Source organism: Ochotona curzoniae, unplaced genomic scaffold (assembly GCF_017591425.1).
Source record: "Ochotona curzoniae isolate NIBS_2020 unplaced genomic scaffold, NIBS_Ocur_1.0 patch1, whole genome shotgun sequence".
NCBI classification, from domain to species: Eukaryota; Metazoa; Chordata; class Mammalia; order Lagomorpha; family Ochotonidae; genus Ochotona; species Ochotona curzoniae.
The window spans coordinates 134721-152238 of NW_024466639.1; the positions used below are offsets into that span (position 1 = coordinate 134721).

The window sequence follows — 17518 nt, forward strand, 5'->3', positions numbered from 1 at the left end:
TAGAAGAAGTGTCACATTCTTCGTTCTGTCTGCATGGAGAGTGGCTTAAAATTGAATGGTGTCCATGCAGACAAGCTGCTGAGGTTTGGAACGTAATACAGGACAGCCTTTCTGGCCCCTAGAAGTGTGTTAATAGGTGTCAAAATAGTCTTGGAATCTACATTGTGTGGAGCTGTTTGTTAGTTAGAAACTAGGACAGAAGTGGAGCTCCCTAAAGTGTCCTTGTGGAAAAGAAGGGAGGCCAGCTGCACTGCAGGTGAGCCTGGAGCCGGTGCCCGGGTGGCAGACTGCACTTGAGATGAGCCTGGAGCCGGTGCCCGGGTGGCAGACTGCACTTGAAATGACCCTGGAGCCGGTGCCCGGTTGGCAGACTGCACTTGAGATGAGCCTGGAGCCAGTGCCCGGTTGGCAGACTGCACTGCAGGTGACCCTGGAGCCGGTGCCCGGGTGGCAGACTGCACTTGAGATGAGCCTGGAGCCGGTGCCCAGGTGGCAGACTGCACTTGAGATGAGGCTGGAGCCGGTGCCTGGGTGGCAGACTGCACTGCAGGTGACCCTGGAGCTGGTGCCCGGGTGGCAGACTGCACTTGAGATGAGCCTGGAGCCGGTGCCTAGGTTTCTGAGAACCTGGACAGGAGAGCTCCCAACAAGATCCTCCTTCCTCCGCCGGATGATCAGCTCTGCCGCCCTTCCTCCTGCTCTGTGTTATGCTAAGCTGTTGGGCCTTTACTTGAATATTTCACTTTCCCCACGGATCCCTTCTCATCACTCATACAGCTCTGTGGTCATGGAAGCGAGGAATGGTGACGTGTGCAGTGGCACGTCTGTTGGTTCCCCAGAGTGACAGCAAGTCTGTAGAGAAGCTGTTCACAGTAGCTCACTGCTTTGACCTAGTTCCTCTGTAATGTAGCCATTTGTTCCCCACCTCTGGCTAAACCAATCAGCTCAGGATGTCAGATGCCGGGAACGGAACAGCTGCTACTGCGTGTGCATTTGGGTTACTGGTGCTGACGACACCTGCTGTGGATTTGGCCCCAGCTGGTGAAAGGGCAGTTTGTCCCATCATGTCATCCATCCATATCTTAGTCTCTGTTTATCTCCTGTAGATTTGTTGAAACCAAAGCATTTTGTCCAGTTGTTTTCTTCAGGAGGTTTTGACCCGCCCGTGCTCCTCTAATTCAAGCCTTCATCACTTGTCATTTGCCAAGGGAAGATTTTAACTTGTTTTTGTCCAGCCTTCTGGTGATGACTCTGGGCAATTGTGGCTACAACAACGCCAATACTGGCCACCGCAGCACCTTCCTCTAAATTTTAAAAATATATTTGCAAAGTGGAGACATAAAGATAGAGATCTCCTGTCTGCTTTTTCACCCTCCAAATGGCCACAGCAGCCGACAGTGAGTCAGGATGAAGTGGGGAGACACAGGCTTGCTCTGGACGGGATCTCCCATGGGGGTGTCAGGAATCCTAGAGCTGGAGCCATCACCTGCGCTTTGCAGGGTGAGCCAGGCAGCAGGCCGAGGCCCTGGGCGGGGACGGCGGCACTCCCTGTGAGCGTGTCTTCACTCCTGGGTCAGAAGCTCGGTGAGCCCTTCTTACCCTGCTCTTTAGTCATCCACAGACCTTGTTGTGAGGAAGTTTATACTGCGTGGAACAGAGGAGGTGGGCAGCAGGGAAGGGGGACAGGGAAGGCGGTGGAGGGGGTAGGGGAAGGGGGCAGAGAAGGCGGTGGAGGGGGTAGGGGAAGGGGGCAGGGAAGGCGGTGGAGGGGGTAGGGGAAGGGGGACAGGGAAGGCGGTGGAGGGGGTAGGGGAAGGGGGCAGAGAAGGCGGTGGAGGGGGTAGGGGAAGGGGGCAGAGAAGGCGGTGGAGGGGGTAGGGGAAGGGGGCAGAGAAGGCAGTGGAGTGGGAAGGGGAAGGGGGCAGAGAAGGCGGTGGAGTGGGAAGGGGAAGGGGGCAGAGAAGGCGGTGGAGGGGGTAGGGGAAGGGGGCAGAGAAGGCGGTGGAGGGGGGAGGGAAGGGCAGAGAAGGCGGTGGAGGGGGTAGGGGAAGGGGGCAGAGAAGGCGGTGGAGTGGGAAGGGGAAGGGGGCAGAGAAGGCGGTGGAGGGGGTAGGGGAAGGGGGCAGAGAAGGCGGTGGAGTGGGAAGGGGAAGGGGGCAGAGAAGGCGGTGGAGGGGGAAGGGGGCAGAGAAGGCGGTGGAGGGGGCAGGAGAAGGTCCCTCCCTGAGCTCCTGCCCAGGCCCTCAGTGCTTGCTCGTTCTGGAGGCAGGAGCAGACAGGACAGCAGTTGGGCTAGGTGGGCCCGGGGTGGCCGCAAGGCGTGAACGAGGAGCTGCTGGGCGTCTCGGTACAAGCAGAGCCCGGGCCTCTTTTTTGGGCCTCTTGTACAGGGTTCTTAGTTTTGGTAGGCCTTGTCGGTACTTACCTGAGTTAAATATTCCTGTCAGAATTCTGAGTGTGAGTGGCCCGGATCAGCAGCTGGGGTGTCCCTTTTGGAAGCTAAGTCACAGGGGTGACGCCTGTGGATATCAGAGGGAAAGCCACTGCCGTGTGGCCCCTCCTCAGACGCTGTCACAGAACCTGTATTCCTGGCTGCCTGGGCTGCTCCCCCCCCCACCCGTGGCCTGGGACCTGCCACCTGGAGAGCCTGTTCTCTGCTGCACAGAGCTTTGTGGGTAAGCACTAAAAATCCCACCCGAGAGGCCAGCCCGTCCCACAGTTGGGCTCTGTCCCATGTGCCTTGCTGTGAGCTGACCAGGTCCCCCGCGTGTGCCTTTGATCTCAAGACACGGTGTTTGCTTTTCGAGGCACCTATGCTGGGCGTGCGGTCTGCATGGTCAGCTTTTTTCATGCAACGACATAGTACAGTTCTTAATGTCAGTGTGCCGGAGTCCAGCTCCAGCTGAGTTCGGAGAAGGGTGCGTGGATGAGGCATAAAGAGAAATGAAATGGACCACTACAATTCCATGATCATCATGGACAATGCAGGAAAGCTGTCCGCTTTATTTATACAGAACCAGTCAAACTCTGGCTCAGACTTTTTACGTCATGGTCAAGTGGGTGTTTCCAAAGATAATTCTGCCACTTGTTTCACCTAAAAACTCTAGAAGTTCCTGCTACAATTCTTATTCTACAACTCAATCTTGTATCACAAAGAAAAGGAGAACCTGGACCCGGCAAGGTGGCGCAGTGCTTAAGGTCCTCGCCTTGCACGCCCGGGATCCCATATGGTCGTCGGTTCTAATCCCAGCGGCCCTACTTCCCATCCAGCTCCCTGCTTGTGGCCTGGGACAGCAGTTGAGGATGGCCCAAATATTTGGGACCCTGCACCCACGTGGGAGACCTGGAGGAACTTTCTGGCTCCTGGCTTCAGATCAGCACAGCACTGGCTGTTGCACTCACTTGGGGAGTGAACCATCGGAAGTAAGATCTTCCTCTCTGTTTCTTCTCCTCTATGTGTATCCGCCTTTCCAATAAAAAAAAAAAAATCTTAAAAAAAAAAAAAGGACAACCTAAAGATCAAGGAAAGAATGAAACCCTAAATACAGGTCCCTTGATTAGCATGAGGTCATTGGGGACAGCCAAGACAGTATGAATAATAAAAGGTCCTTTAACCTCCAAGCTCACATTGAGTAAAAAAGCCAACTGCACAGCAGCAAACAATGCCTGATTGGATTAGAATTCTTCTGGGTGATCCAGTGTCCATGCCAAGGAAGGTGGAGCTGCATTCAGGTGGTTATAGAGACATCCCCCAGGCCCTGCCATACAGCGGGAAGTTCCTTGCGACCCTGCCAGCAATGGAACAATACTTTTCACACCTTCGTGTCCTCCACATCCACGGCACGGACCCCAGCATCAGTGAAGTGCAAGCTTCAATACAAAACAATGTCAGGGCTGCGTGAACCGGTGCCCCGGAGTTTAGGTGCGACTGATGCATTACTACGAAGGGTTCTGAGGTCCATTTCTGCTGCTGAGTCTATACTTGTAGCTTCAGTAGTTCCTAAAGAATACTGTCCTGCACACCAAGCTGAGCCAGACTGCAACACCTTCTGGTGCTCTGGAGGACATGGGTGGATGTGGGATGGACAAGACTTGGTCTCAGCCCCTACTGAGCCATGTGTGAGCTGTATGTGGGTATGGACAAGCTGTGGCTGGGCTGAAACATCCAACAGTAAGAACCAGTTTGGATTGAAGACCAGTCAGGAAAAGCCACTGTTCTTGCTAGGACAGGAGGTGAACTGAGTAGGGCTAGCCCATGGATCCCCTGGTATGTGTGAAATCTGGCGTTGGGAGAGGTTCTGGTAGAGGAGCCTGGGCAACTTCTCTGGCAGGACACAGATCCAGCAGGTAAGCACAAGAAGCATGATAGGAAACAGCCCAGAATGGGCCATGGGAAATATCCCACTGACATACATTTGGCATGGATCAGGGGCAGACCAGGCTGAATCAGTTCGCATCATCCACTGGCAAATCCGAGCACCAGAACAGAGTGTAGGCCAAGCCAGGTTCGGTCGAGACAAAAACCAATACATAATACGGAATGCCAAGGTGAAGTTAGTTACCTGTACCAGGTATGACCGCAGTGCACAACCAGCATGTGTGAAAACCAGGAAGGGAGCGGGTGGAGCCAGCAGGGGGGGCGATATAGAGGGTTCCTTTGCTGGACAGCTACTGCCACTGGAGAGCCTGAGCTGGGATGGGGGCAGACCAGACTAGACAGAGCCAAAACACCTGTGGGCTTCATGTGGACTGGATCAGGGAAAAGCCACGCTGGCTGATTGTTCCTACTGGTGCAAACTAAAATTAGAGTGGGTGAGGGTTGGTTGGGCTTTGCCTCAGCATCAGCTGGCAGAGGCTGGCACTGGGGGCTAATTCTGTCAAGTTAAACCACAGAACCACCTGGAGAGTGCATAATCCAGGAGTGGGAGTGGCCTGGGAGGGAAATAGTGGGCTCCTCCCTCTTGGGTTACCACTCCCACTGGAGAGCACGAAAACCAGGACAAGGGCTCAGGTGGCTAGACAGAGAGGCACCCAACAACATCCGTGAGGGCTGGATAGTTGAGCTGGTTAGATGGAACTAGGCTTTAATACCCATTGACATGTATGAGAGCTGAATGGGATGTGGGACAGACTGGACTAGTCTGCTACACATACTGGCAAACCAGGGTAGGGGGCAGGCCTGGTGGGGGTTATTGTGGGTCACTCCAACTAGGCTGCAGCTCCCACTGGTTTATGTGAGGGCCAAGTGTGTGCTGGGCAGAACCAGGCTGGACTGCAACACTCATTGGTTCCAGTGGAAGACAGCGCTGGAAATAGAACCAACCCAGCAATTGCAACCACCAACTGCTTAGGGCGATGGACGGTGCCAGGCCCTGTACTTGCTAGCACATACAAGAATCTGGTCTGGGAACACCTGAGACAGAGTCTCTTTGGGGATCTCTCCAATCGAAATGCCAAACTCAGAACCCTAACTAAGACAGAAGACAGAACAAGTCAATCAACCACCTCAGCTGTATGTTGTCAGCAAAATACAGGGCAAATGGAGACTCTATGAAGGACTATGTCAATCAGTGGATTCTTCAGCGACCTCATTGTGCTCGGAGTGGCGAGAAGATTGACAGCAGCTCATGACTAATGAGCCATCAAAACCACTTGAGCAAGCCGCTCGGAGCATGCCCCATGTCGGGGACCTGGGCTGGGTGGGAGACTGGGTGGGGCTTCTCCCTTAATATCCCCCTCTACCTCAGATACATGAAAGGAAACAATGCAGAAATGATAGTCTTACCCATTTTCCTGTAGCCCTTGAACCTTTTTACCCTAATTAACTATGTAAAAATTGTCAAAAATATAATTTAAAAATGGAAAAAGTTAAAAAAGAGAGAGAATAATGTCATGGGGTTTTATTATTTGCACTGAAGGTTGCCGTTTTCCATGGATTCTGGTTCGTGTTGCCTTCTGAAGGTGTTTCCCTCCCTGGGTGGGCTGTGGGCGTGCCGTCAGCTTCCCCCTTGCCGTTTCCGGGCTCTGCTCCTTGTCCTCAGTGCTGCTTACCATGGGTTCTAACAGGCACACTACTGCCTTACAAATTTCTGCCTAAGAAATACCACTGAATTACATGCTGAAAATGACAGAGTGATGAATTCTAGGTTGTGTAGATTTTACAGACAAAGGAAAGAAAAACAGCTTTGAGAAATTTGCAGCTCTTTGGTTGTGTGGTGTTTCCTTGCGTGTGCCTGTTGAGTGGTGGGCGGAAGGTGTTGGAGGGCTCGCTGTTAGTGTTGTCATCTGAGAGGAGTTCTTGCGACTTTACCCTGCAGGCCAAAACCCTGCGAAAACTGATCCAGCAGACGTTCCGGCAGTTCGCCAACCTCAACAGGGAAGAAAGTATTCTCAAATTCTTCGAGATCCTGTCTCCGGTGTACAGATTCGACAAGGAATGCTTCAAGTGTGCGCTCGGGGTGTGTATGGCAGCCGGCAGCCGGCGGTTGCGGCTCCCTCTGTTCACTAACTACAAATAGCAACACTTCAGATTAAAGGAAAGCTAGTATGTAACATTTTGAGGCCAGTATCAAAATATTGTCATTTTTAAGTGGGGGAAAATGTGTCAATCTGAGAATAAAATTGTCCTTTTCAGGTAGCATGCCTTGGTTTAGTGGGGTTTTTATTTTGGAGCTAGCAGTTTGCTGGCTCACTGCCCATAGGACTGCCCACCTGGTGTTCCCGGGGAAGCCGCAGGGTGTGTCTGGGCCCTGCATCCCGGGGAGGTGGGCTTGCACATACTACTTCTTTGGTTAGATGGATGATTAGCCAGCCAGGCCAGCCTCCGTTTGGGTTTTTAATGTATCATGTCTATCTATCTAAAAATGCCTTTTTCCTTCGGTACTGCTGTCTTCCCTTGCTGGGCCTTCCAAAGTCAAGCTGGATTATTTCGGTGGAGCTGGCCATCGGCCCGGAAGAAGGGATCAGTTACCTGACGGACAAGGGCTGCAGTGTAAGTCCCTTCTGCGGGGTACAGACACGGAGGCGGCACAGTAGGAAGATGGGATTCTTTATTTTATAAATAACTCTTGGTATTGCAGGGAGCAAGTACATGATCCACTAGCAAGGTATGAAATGCTTTGGAACCCCTTAGTTTTGGAAGGAAATGAATCCTAAAATTGTGTATGTTTAGTGAGAACTGAAGGGAGTTCCGGTTTATCTGGAAAAGTTTGAATGTTAGCTTTTTTTTTAAATTGATTTTTATTGAAAAGACAGGTTTACAGAGAGGAGAGACAGAGAGAAAGATCTTCCATTCACTGGTTCATCCCCCAAATGGCCACAACAGCCAGAGCTGATCTGATCTGAAGCCAGGAGCTTCATCCGGGTCTGCCACGTTTCAGTCACCAGTGTGGGGCCCTGCATACTTGGGCTGTCCTCCACTGCTTTCCCAGGCCACAAACAGTGAGCTCGTTGGGAAGTGGAGCAGCCAGGACATGAACCTGCACCACCTGGATGGGATGCCAACACTTGGAGGTGGAGGATCAGCCAATTGAGCCATCATGCCAGTGTCTAAATATTAATTTTTAAACTTAAATTCTGTATAAGATTCGACTGTAATTGTACTGGTGCCATGTCCTTTGGGAGATTCCCTTTTCGTTAGTTCTAGAATAAATTCATAACTCTGCTCAAGTTCCTACGAGCCTTCCTCAGCCTGCTGAGATCCAAGTGTGCATCAGATGGAAACCCATAGCACATCCCTTGCCGACACTCCAAACAGCAGGTCCAGCTCACCCCCAGGACCGTCCTCCAGCCTGTGATGGTCTGAGTGTAGCATTCTTTGAGAATTCTACACTTGACCTTAAGCAAAGGACTGAGAAGTGATTTAAGAATTCTTTAAGACATATTATAAGAATTCAGTCTATTTGGGAAGGGTCCTTCGAATACCTGTTGTCTCCCTGCTCTATTAAACTAAATGAAGATGTTTCACAATATTTATAGAAAAACAGAATTGAAAGATATTTTGGGAATTAAAAATTCACAATGCAAGGTGGGTATTTAGCCTGCAGTTTGAGACACCTGTGTCCTATGTGGGCATGCTGGGGTAACGTCCTGGCTCTGCCTTCTGAGCCCAGCCTTCTGCCAGTGCAGACCCTAGAAGACCCCAAAAGGCTCAGGTGGTTCCTGCCATCTGCTACAGAGGACCCCACTGCGCCCCCTTCCCAGCTTCAGTTCTCACAGCAGTGAGTGTTCACAGACCGTGCTGGGGGCAGAGGAAGTTACATGTGTGTGTCATGCACACTTGCGCTGTCTTAGGTAGCTGTGAATCATATCTTTAAAAAGTTTCTGAATTTGTGATTATCAGGTCTTCAAATATGTATTGGGCATGTATATTGTTTATAAAGTGTTTTTTAAGAAATCTGTGCCAAAAGAAACAGGTCTTTTAATTCCACAAATGTTTGATGTGCAGCCATAGCTCAGGGAGCACTGGAAGTGATCCGCAGGCTCTCTGTGTCAAGCGGAGCACAGCACTCACTGTCCCTGAGACTGTAGGCTTCTTCAGACCAGCCAAGGAGCCACCCCCAGTCCCACTCAGAACGTGGGTCTCCTCAGGACGTCGCAGAGTCACAGAGTCACGTGATGGTCTGCTAGGGCCAGCTTCCACAGTTGCTCTCCCAGCTCGTTAGTCTTAGGGAAGCTCGCTCTAAGAATGTGGGATGTTCTTGGTGTTGGTGAGACTGTCACGGAGCGCCTGACAGGATGGGGGAAGGGAGGTTTTTTAGCCGTGATCAAATGATTTTTCCCTTCCTTTCCAAAGCCCACACATCTGGCTGACTTCAATCAAGTGCAGACCATTCAGTATTCAAACAGCGAGGACAAGGACAGGAAAGGAATGCTTCAACTGAAAATAGCTGGCGCACCCGAGGTAAGGGCTTGCAGACGCGATCTTAAGGCAGACTCAGTCACAGATGGAGCTTAGAAAAAGTGATCTACTTAGAGTGAGGCAGGAATGTTTGTGGTTCATCAGTGTCACAGTTGTCTCCCAGGTCGTGAGGTAATGGGTCAGATGCTCGGGGCTGATTGTTGCCCCAAATAGGGCAGGAGAAAAACTTAAAATCACTCGGGTCTTTCGCTAAGTTCCAAGGAAATATGGGTTCTCTGGCTGTAACAGTTATAGTAAGGATGTAGCTTCCACTTATGGCACATATGCCATTGTCACAGAAAACCAGCTGAGTACTGTGGTCAGCCACATCGTGGAGGGAGGGAGACTAAGGGACAGTGATGGATAGCATTGGGCCTTACATTCAAAATCATCCGGCTCCTTACCTCTGCTTCCTGATCTGGGACTTGCAATTAGAGACGAGAAGTGGTGTGAGAACGCCCACGCAGCACAGGCGTGGAGCAGAATCCTCCCTGTGAAGCAGCGCTGCAGGGGGTTTGGTGGTCCCACAGTTTGGCCTGTTTGTGGGGCGAGTTGTTTGGAACTCCATGTCTGTTCAGGACTCTCGCTGGGGGCAAGCTTTGTGTCCCTGCCCTGCACTGGGACAGTAGGAGAGGTTTGTGTCCGCCTAATGCAGAAAGCATGCTGGGAGTGGAAATCCAGAGTGCCGATTATTTCCTATCATCTTGTCATTTTCTTATCCCTAAAATACTCTTTAGAATCCTGTAGCTTTGGGCCCAGCTCGGTAGCCTAGCAGCTAAAGTCCTCACTCTGCACACGCCAGGATCCCATGTGGGTGCCAGTTCTAATCCTGGCAGCCCCGCTTCCCATCCAGCTCCCTGCCTGTGGCCTGGGAAAGCAGTCGAGGACAGCCCAAAGCCTTGGGACCTGCACCCACGTGGGAGACCCAGAAGAGGCTCCTAGCTCCCCGGTTTGGATTAGCTCAGCTCTAGCCGTTGCGGCCACTTGGGCAGTAAATCAACGGATGGAAGATCTTCATCTCTGTATATCTGACTTCCCAACAAAAATTAAATCTTGACAAAAATCACTCAGCTGAGAAAGTTTCATGTGGATTGTCATGAGTTGGGACATGTTTGTGTATGAGAAGAAAATCCAGCCTCGACTTCCCTAATAACACCCAATCTGGACTTCTGGCAGGTTTATCAACACTGGACAGATTTAATGATGAGATGAGTGGCTTTTTTTTAAGATTTATTTTATTTTTATTGTTGATTCATATATACAGAGAAGAGAGACAGAGAAAAAGATCTTCTGTCCATTAATTCACTCCCCAAGCAGCCACAGCAGCTGGAGCTGAGCTGATCCAAAGCCAGGAGCCCAGAGCCTCTTCTGGGTCTCCCACATGGGTGCAGGGTTCCAAGGCTTTGGGCCGTCCTTTACTGCCTTCCCAATCCACAGCAGAGAGCAAGATGGGAAGTAGAGCAGCCAGGACACAAACTGGCACTCATATGGGATACCGGCGCATGCCAGGTAAGTACTTTAGCCACTAGGCTACCACATTGGGCCCAAAATGAGTTGCTTTTTATAAGCCTTCCTCAAAATATTCTATGCTTACTAAAAATAATGAAGTTTCAAGTGTTAAGCATTATAGATTGATGGAAAATCTATTCCATGCCAGCTTAATTTCAAAAAAAAAAAAGTCAAAATTTAACTTCCTGATGATCTAAAACCTTCCCTTCGAGAGGCCTGACAGTCTGAAGGGAATTCCATCTAAATGATGTTCCTCAGTGTGCCTTCTGTAGCAGCTTCTAGGAATAACAGCTCGAAATGCCACGCCCGCGTTCTGACTCAGATCTCATGACAAGCCTCGTTTGTGTCCCTCCTGTCTCTGCTTTCAAGTGTGTGTCAAGTCTGATGTCACAGCACAGCTGTCTCTCTGACCGCTGGCAGGAACAATAACGTGTCTTTCTTGGTCCCTCCCGGGTTAGCCTCTGACAGTGACGGCACCATCGCTGACCATCGCCGAGAACATGGCCGACCTGATAGATGGGTACTGCCGGCTGGTGAACGGGGCCACGCAGTCCTTCATCATCAGACCCCAGAAAGGTGAGCCTTTTTCCCTGTCGCAGGTCCCCAGGGCGTCCCCCTCCATAGCCTGGTAATCTTCCTGTGGGGGGCCTGGAAGGGTGAAGGCCAGGCGTGCAGACCAGGCAAGGACAGTGCGCATCCCTGTAGCGGGCAGTGGGCAGACCAGCACAGGCTTGAGTGAGAACTGCAGGAGGGCTTTGTGTCTGCAGCCCTGAGTTTTGAGCTATTTAGAGCAGTTTCTCATCCATAAACTGTTAGGATAATTTCCTACTTTTAAAAATAGACGCACTGAAATTCCCCTTGGATAGGAGGTTTCCTTCTTTGTTTCCTTGTCTGTCTCAAAAGCCCCAGGCAGCAGAAGAGCACGTTATACATAGCCAGAGAGCAGAATGAATAAATACCTAGAAACAGCCAGTCTGGGATTGTTGTAGAAGGCATGGACTTTCCCAAGCACTTCAGGATTTGGAAACATTCCAGCTGGGTTGTAGCATGCTGGGAAGCAGAAGCTGCCTGGCTTGGCATTCACCTGGGCGTCCGGCCTGTGCGTCCAGCATCCCTGTGTGTGAAATGCTTGGCATGGCATTCACCTGGGCATCCAGCCTGTGCATCCAGCGTCCCTGTGTGTGAAATGCTTGGCATGGCGTTCACCTGGGCATCCAGCCTGTGCGTCCAGCGTCCCTGTGTGTGAAATGCTTGGCATGGCATTAACCTGGGCATCCAGCCTGTGCGTCCAGTGTCCCTGTGTGTGAAATGGTTGGCTTCTAACGACTTACTGCCTGTAGTAATGCAACAGTGCTGGCTTGGCTTTTTTGTTGTCAGTGTCAGCAGTCATGGTGTGATCTTGACACTGAGCGTCTGTATGGAAGAAAATGAACTTGTTTGCTGGCTCATCGGTAGGGTCATGTGGTACATGGTTAGAGAAGCATGTTGTCCCGTGGCCAGTGGACAGGGAGTATGTCCTCTCTATGTATCCATTCCTGCTCCTACCACTGGGGACTAGAATCCTCGAGTGCCATGTGGTATTCCCTGTAACAGAACTGAGTGACCCAGAGAAGAGGGTGGAGAGAAGCATGTGTGTGGCAAGTGATGGCCCCGGAAGCCAGGGCCTCGGCTCTGCAGGTTGACGTGTGAGTCCACGGAGCCGTCCTTGGACCCTTGGCTCAAAAGCCGCTAGTGCTGTTTGGCTCTGGAAACAAGAACTGAAGCAGCCCGAGGCAGAAGGCCACTAAGTAGGCTGATGTCCTTGTGATCCCAGGGCAGGGCTGGCCGGGCCAGAGCATCCTCCCACCCTGGACTCACAGCAGAGGGCAGGGCTGGCCGGGCCAGAGCATCCTCCCACCCTGGACCCACAGCAGAGGGCAGGGCTGGCCGGGCCGGAGCGTCCTCCCACCCTGGACCCACAGCAGAGGGCAGGAGCGTCCTCCCACCCTGGACCCACAGCAGAGGGCAGGGCTGGCCGGGCCGGAGCATCCTCCCACCCTGGACCCACAGCAGAGGGCAGGGCTGGCCGAGCCGGAGCGTCCTCCCACCCTGGACCCACAGCAGAGGGCAGGGCTGGCCGGGCCAGAGCGTCCTCCCACCCTGGACCCACAGCAGAGGGCAGGGCTGGCCGGGCCGGAGCGTCCTCCCACCCTGGATCCACAGCAGAGCTCGTGCTGCCTTGTTGCCAAGATGAGCGTCGTCACTGATGCTGTCTTCCATCAGACGGAAGATTCCTCTCTGTCTCTCCTCCTCTCTATATAAAAATAAAGAAAATCTACATTAAAAAAAAATGCCTTCCAGAGCAAAAAAGTTAACTTCACTTACAATGGTGGACATTTTAGTTGATTAAATTTTTTTTTATTTTTTTTTTTTTTGCTTTAAGATTCTTTTTATTTTTTAATTGGAAAGGCAGATTTACAATACAGAGAGAAGAAGAGACAGAGGTAAAGATCTTCCATCTGCTGATTCATTCCCCAAGTGGCTGCAGTGGCCAGAGCTGAGCCAATCCAAAGCCTGGAGCCTGGAGCCTCTGCTGGGTCTCCCACACAGGTGCAGGATCCCAAGGCTTTGGGTCGTCCTTGACTACTGTGCCAGGCCACAGGCAGGGAGCTGGATGGGAAGTGGAGCAGCTGGGACACGAACCTGTGCCTATATGAATCCTAACAACCTGAAGCGGGAGGATGAACCAGTTGAAGTGCTGTGCCAGCCCGGTAACTGTCTCTCTGCTGCTGCGTGCTGCCATTTCTCTTGAATTTGTGTTGCTCCCTTGGTGGCACTTGCTGTCGTGTTATCACTTCGCTGCTTTCCTAAGCTGGTGAAGGTCAGTCCTTCAGCAAGGAATGGTTACTTTCTGTTTTTATTTTTTTATGTTAAAAAGACAGCCTTAGCTTGTCGTACCTTTTAAACACTCGGCGCCTGACAGTTGTTTGTGGTTGTCCCCGATGCTCCTAGCACAACCATAAACCCTCCCGCATGCCTCTGAAGGGTCACTGCTGGGCCAGGGCAGAGCGCGTCCGTCCTCTGGCGGCTGCGCCTGGTCTCCGCAGTGTGCGTAAAGGAAAGTCACTCTTCTCTCCTTCTTTCCCCAGAAGGCGAACGAGCTCTGCCGTCCATACCGAAGTAAGTGCTGCTTTGTGCCTCTTCTCTGCTGCGATCACTGGGAGGAAATCAATGCGCTTTATTTTCCATTTTCCTAAAGAGTAAAATTTCTGTAAATATGAAGGAACTGGAAAAAATATTGCTAGAATGAAATCACATCTGTTATGAATTTGGTTGGCAATTAAGTTAAATTTAAAAGTTGCAAATTAGTTTTCCCTTTGAGTTCAGTACAGAAGCTAGGAAGGCTCAAGGCAGCAAGATCGAGGGCCAGTTGTGAAGTTTTCACATGTGCTTGTATATATGCTTCGAATGTATCGCTTACCGCTTCTGAAACCTCATCGTAATTTGTTTTCTGATAATCTTAATAACTAAGAAAATAAAAGTTTCTTTATGGTTTTGTTGCTTATATCACAAATCAAATGCTAGTGCTTAGGAACTGGACACAGGATATGAGAGTTAAAATGTAGTGTTTGGGGCCCGGCATGGTAGCCTAGTAGCTAAAATCCTCACCTTGCACACGCTGGAATCCCATAAAGGTACCAGTTTGTGGCCCGGCTGCTCCACTTCCCATCCAGCTCTCTGCTTGTTTCCTGGAAAAGCAGTCGAGGACATCCCAAAGCCTTGGGACACTTCAGCCCCCACCCGCATGGCAAACCCAGAAGCAGCTCCTGGTTCCTGGCTTCAGATCAGCTGAGTTCTGGCCATTGCAGCCACTTGGGGAGCCAGCAGGAAGAGGATCTTCCTCTCTGTAATGTAAATCTGACTTTCTAAAAACAAATAAATAAATCTTAAAAAAACAACAAAACGTGGCAGTATTTGCCGCATAGCTGTACGGTTACAGCTGTGTGGCAAATACTGCCGGGGACACTGGCGCTCGGGAGTGTGAGAGCTACTCGGCTAAGGGGATTTCTGGACCTTTTCTTTCTCCTTTCTCACCAGTCCATCTCTGCTTTCTCTGTTTTCACTTCCTGAATATGTTGGATCCACTCGCTTCGCCCTGTCTCCACTGTCTGCTACCACCGTTTTTAGTGACTCTTGTCACCTGTCTGGGCTGCACCTTTGCTCTGGGACTCTCAAGGCCAGCCCTGACTTGGCGAGTCTCTGCAGTGGCGCATACATCGGGGACATGAAGAGAATGGGTGTGGAGTGGGAGAACGTGGGCGAGTTTCCAGAGGTCTGCCCGTGCAGTGCTCCCAGCAAAGAGCTGGGCCACGCCTCTGAGAGCCTGACCGGGAAGCTCAGTGGAAACACAGTGCCCTGCGTGTCTCCTGGATTCTCGCTATCTGACATGTACTAAAATTATAGACTCCTGGGAAAAAACAAAGACAGTATAAACCAGTTACTGAGGCCGGGAGCTCCTTCTGGGTTCTCCACATGGGTGCAGGGCCCAAGGGTTTGGGCTGTCTTTTACTGTTTCCCAGATGCATTAGCAGGAAGCTGAGTCGGAAGTGGAACAGCTGGGACATGCACCTGCACCCTCCCAGGATGCCAGCGTCACAGCGCTGCCTTCCCTTGCTGCGCAGCACCAGCTCCTGCTCTCGTTTTCTTCACTGTGTGCAAGGGCCTGTTCTGAATTCACACTCCACCACAACTTGCTGTTGCTGTTAGAATAAATCCCAGGACCCCTACTTTGACAGGTGCTGCCCAGCTCCCGCTCTGGACCTAAGTTACTGGAGCGAATGTCCTGTTGCTTCCCTGTGGGCTTTCATCAGTGCTCTTCCCCTGCGGGTCGCCCTCTTCTGCAGGCCGCTTTTCCTGAGCCTTGTTCGTTTTCCTGGTTTCATCCTGTGTTGCTTCCTCTGGAAACTTCTTTCAGCCTCTTCCTCCCCAAGGCAAGAGAGCGCACCTTAATAGCCTAGGTTTAGTACTGGTCACAGTTCTGTCAGTGTTGGCATTGCAGACTTAATGGCAGCCAAAATCTGTGCCCATTTGGGGGAGTAGCTGTATGGATGAGGGAAGGAGGGCCACGCAGCTCCTCTGATTCCAACCTGTGTGCCTCACTCAGCGAGCTGTGCCTGCTAGGCGCAAGTCCCACACTGGGCCAGAAGCTAAGGCTTTGTTAGGGTACTCAAAGTGAAATTCCACTAGGTGCTACTGAACAAGGAAATGGTAACATCAAAGCTGGGGTGAGACATGTTGGGGCAGCAGCCACGTCAGTGTGATGTGACCAGGGGACCCCTGCACCCGGCTGCAGGGTTGGGGTGCAGGAAGTGGCCTGCCAGGAAGCACACAGCTCGCCCTGGGAGTGTCCTGGGCTCTGCTGAGGGCTTGGCTTTGTCAGCACTGGGGGGGGGAGGGAAGCTGATGACTTCGTAGGAAACACTGGGATGGAATTTTTGCAGTAGATAATAAGATTTTAAATATTTAGAGATTTTAATAAAAGTGGTTCAATTTTATGGTATTTGTGGAGGTTCGACAGTTGTAGATATTTCTGGTTATCTATATACTCAAAAACTGATACACATCTAATTTCTAATATTTTCTATTATTGCATCTTTTCTGGTTTTCCTAACATTAGGGAAAATTTTCTGTTCATTACTGTAGTAGTAAATGTAGCTGTTTTAAAAAAAGGGTTTTTTTTTTCTTTTTAATTAAAAAATCCAAATAATGTCACCATCTGTGCCCTTTGGGATTTGTTTTTTCTCTCTGTGTTTTGTGTTTTCCAAAGATCATAAATGACAACCAAAATTTTAACAAGTTTTTATTTTATGTGAATAAATTTATGAAGCTTGGTTTTTTATATGACTGATATAAAATTTTGTTTTCTTAGTAAATGGCATGTTACTCCCAATGCAGAGATGCCCTCGTTGGTGTGGGTTTTTGGTTCCGGAGCAAAGCCGTGACCCTTGTCCTTGCCTTTTACAGGTTGGCCAACAGCGAGAAGCAAGGCGTGAGGACACACGCGGTGTCCGTGTCAGGTAAGGCGCTCTGGGCTGCTGGCCCGCGACGGGGGGCAGTCATGGCAGTCACGGCAGGTCACGGCAGGTCACGGCAGTCACGGCAGGTCACGGCAGTCACGGCATGTCATGGCAGTCATGGCAGTCACGGCAGTCATGGCATGTCATGGCAGTCACGGCATGTCATGGCAGTCACGGCAGGTCACGGCAGTCATGGCATGTCATGGCAGTCATGTCATGGCAGTCACGGCAGTCATGGCATGTCATGGCAGTCATGTCATGGCATGTCATGGCAGTCACGGCAGTCATGGCAGTCATGGCAGTCACAGCGGTGGCTGCGACCTCCGCCAGCCTGCCTCAGCTGAAGGAGCTTTTCAAAGCGACGTGCTCTAGTTGAGAGTTCAAAGTAGCTTCTTGTGTTTTTAGGTCAGGCTTTTATGTGGAATACCAAGTTATTCACTAGTTATATAGAATTCCAAAGTATTTTGGTTAATGTCCTGTTAATTATACATAGAGTGAAAAAATCTTCATTTTTTAAGTTTATCATAATTTATGCTTGCAGTTCAGTAGAACTTAATGAGATGTACCCTGTGTATTTATATTTTCTAGTCTAAGAAATGTTAGATATTTTAAATGATTTTATCCTTCACATTTAACATAAAATGGTGTTTGAATATTACTTCTCAAAAATTTAGTTAAGATACCAGCACAAGCATTCTTAACTATTTGCCAGCATGGTAAATGTATTGTACTTTTTCTGGCATATTTTAAAAATACATATGTCCTTGTTTTTCACATTTAAAGCTGTGGAGAATACTGCAAACAGAGATGAAGAAAGCATTTTCCACAGGCCACGTACACAAGTATCTTAAGATCACATGCACTGTGCTACATGTGTGCACATATATGCACACATGTGTATGCACACTTGTGATCTGCTTTTGGATATGCCAAAGACAAGTTCTACAGTGACACCCTCCTCCTGACTTTGGTATCTGACCTAAAAGAGACTCAGTTGCTTTTTGGTTAAGTTGTTTTAGGTCACTTTTCCTCTGCGTTTTATGCTTTGTCTAGT

General features: G+C 50.4%; 1 protein-coding gene across 3 annotated transcripts in view; it reads left to right on the forward strand.

The window, feature by feature from the left end:
• The window catches only part of LOC121166246 (focal adhesion kinase 1-like), a 229385-nt gene that overhangs the window by 124058 nt on the left and 87809 nt on the right, over positions 1-17518 (forward strand). For all 3 annotated transcript variants that reach the window (XM_040995346.1, XM_040995347.1, XM_040995348.1), the window contains 6 exons: positions 6318-6458; positions 6914-6991; positions 8795-8902; positions 10867-10984; positions 13537-13567; positions 16412-16464. In XM_040995346.1, the coding sequence (XP_040851280.1) occupies positions 6318-6458; positions 6914-6991; positions 8795-8902; positions 10867-10984; positions 13537-13567; positions 16412-16464 (529 nt within the window). The remainder of the gene's footprint in view (positions 1-6317; positions 6459-6913; positions 6992-8794; positions 8903-10866; positions 10985-13536; positions 13568-16411; positions 16465-17518) is intronic.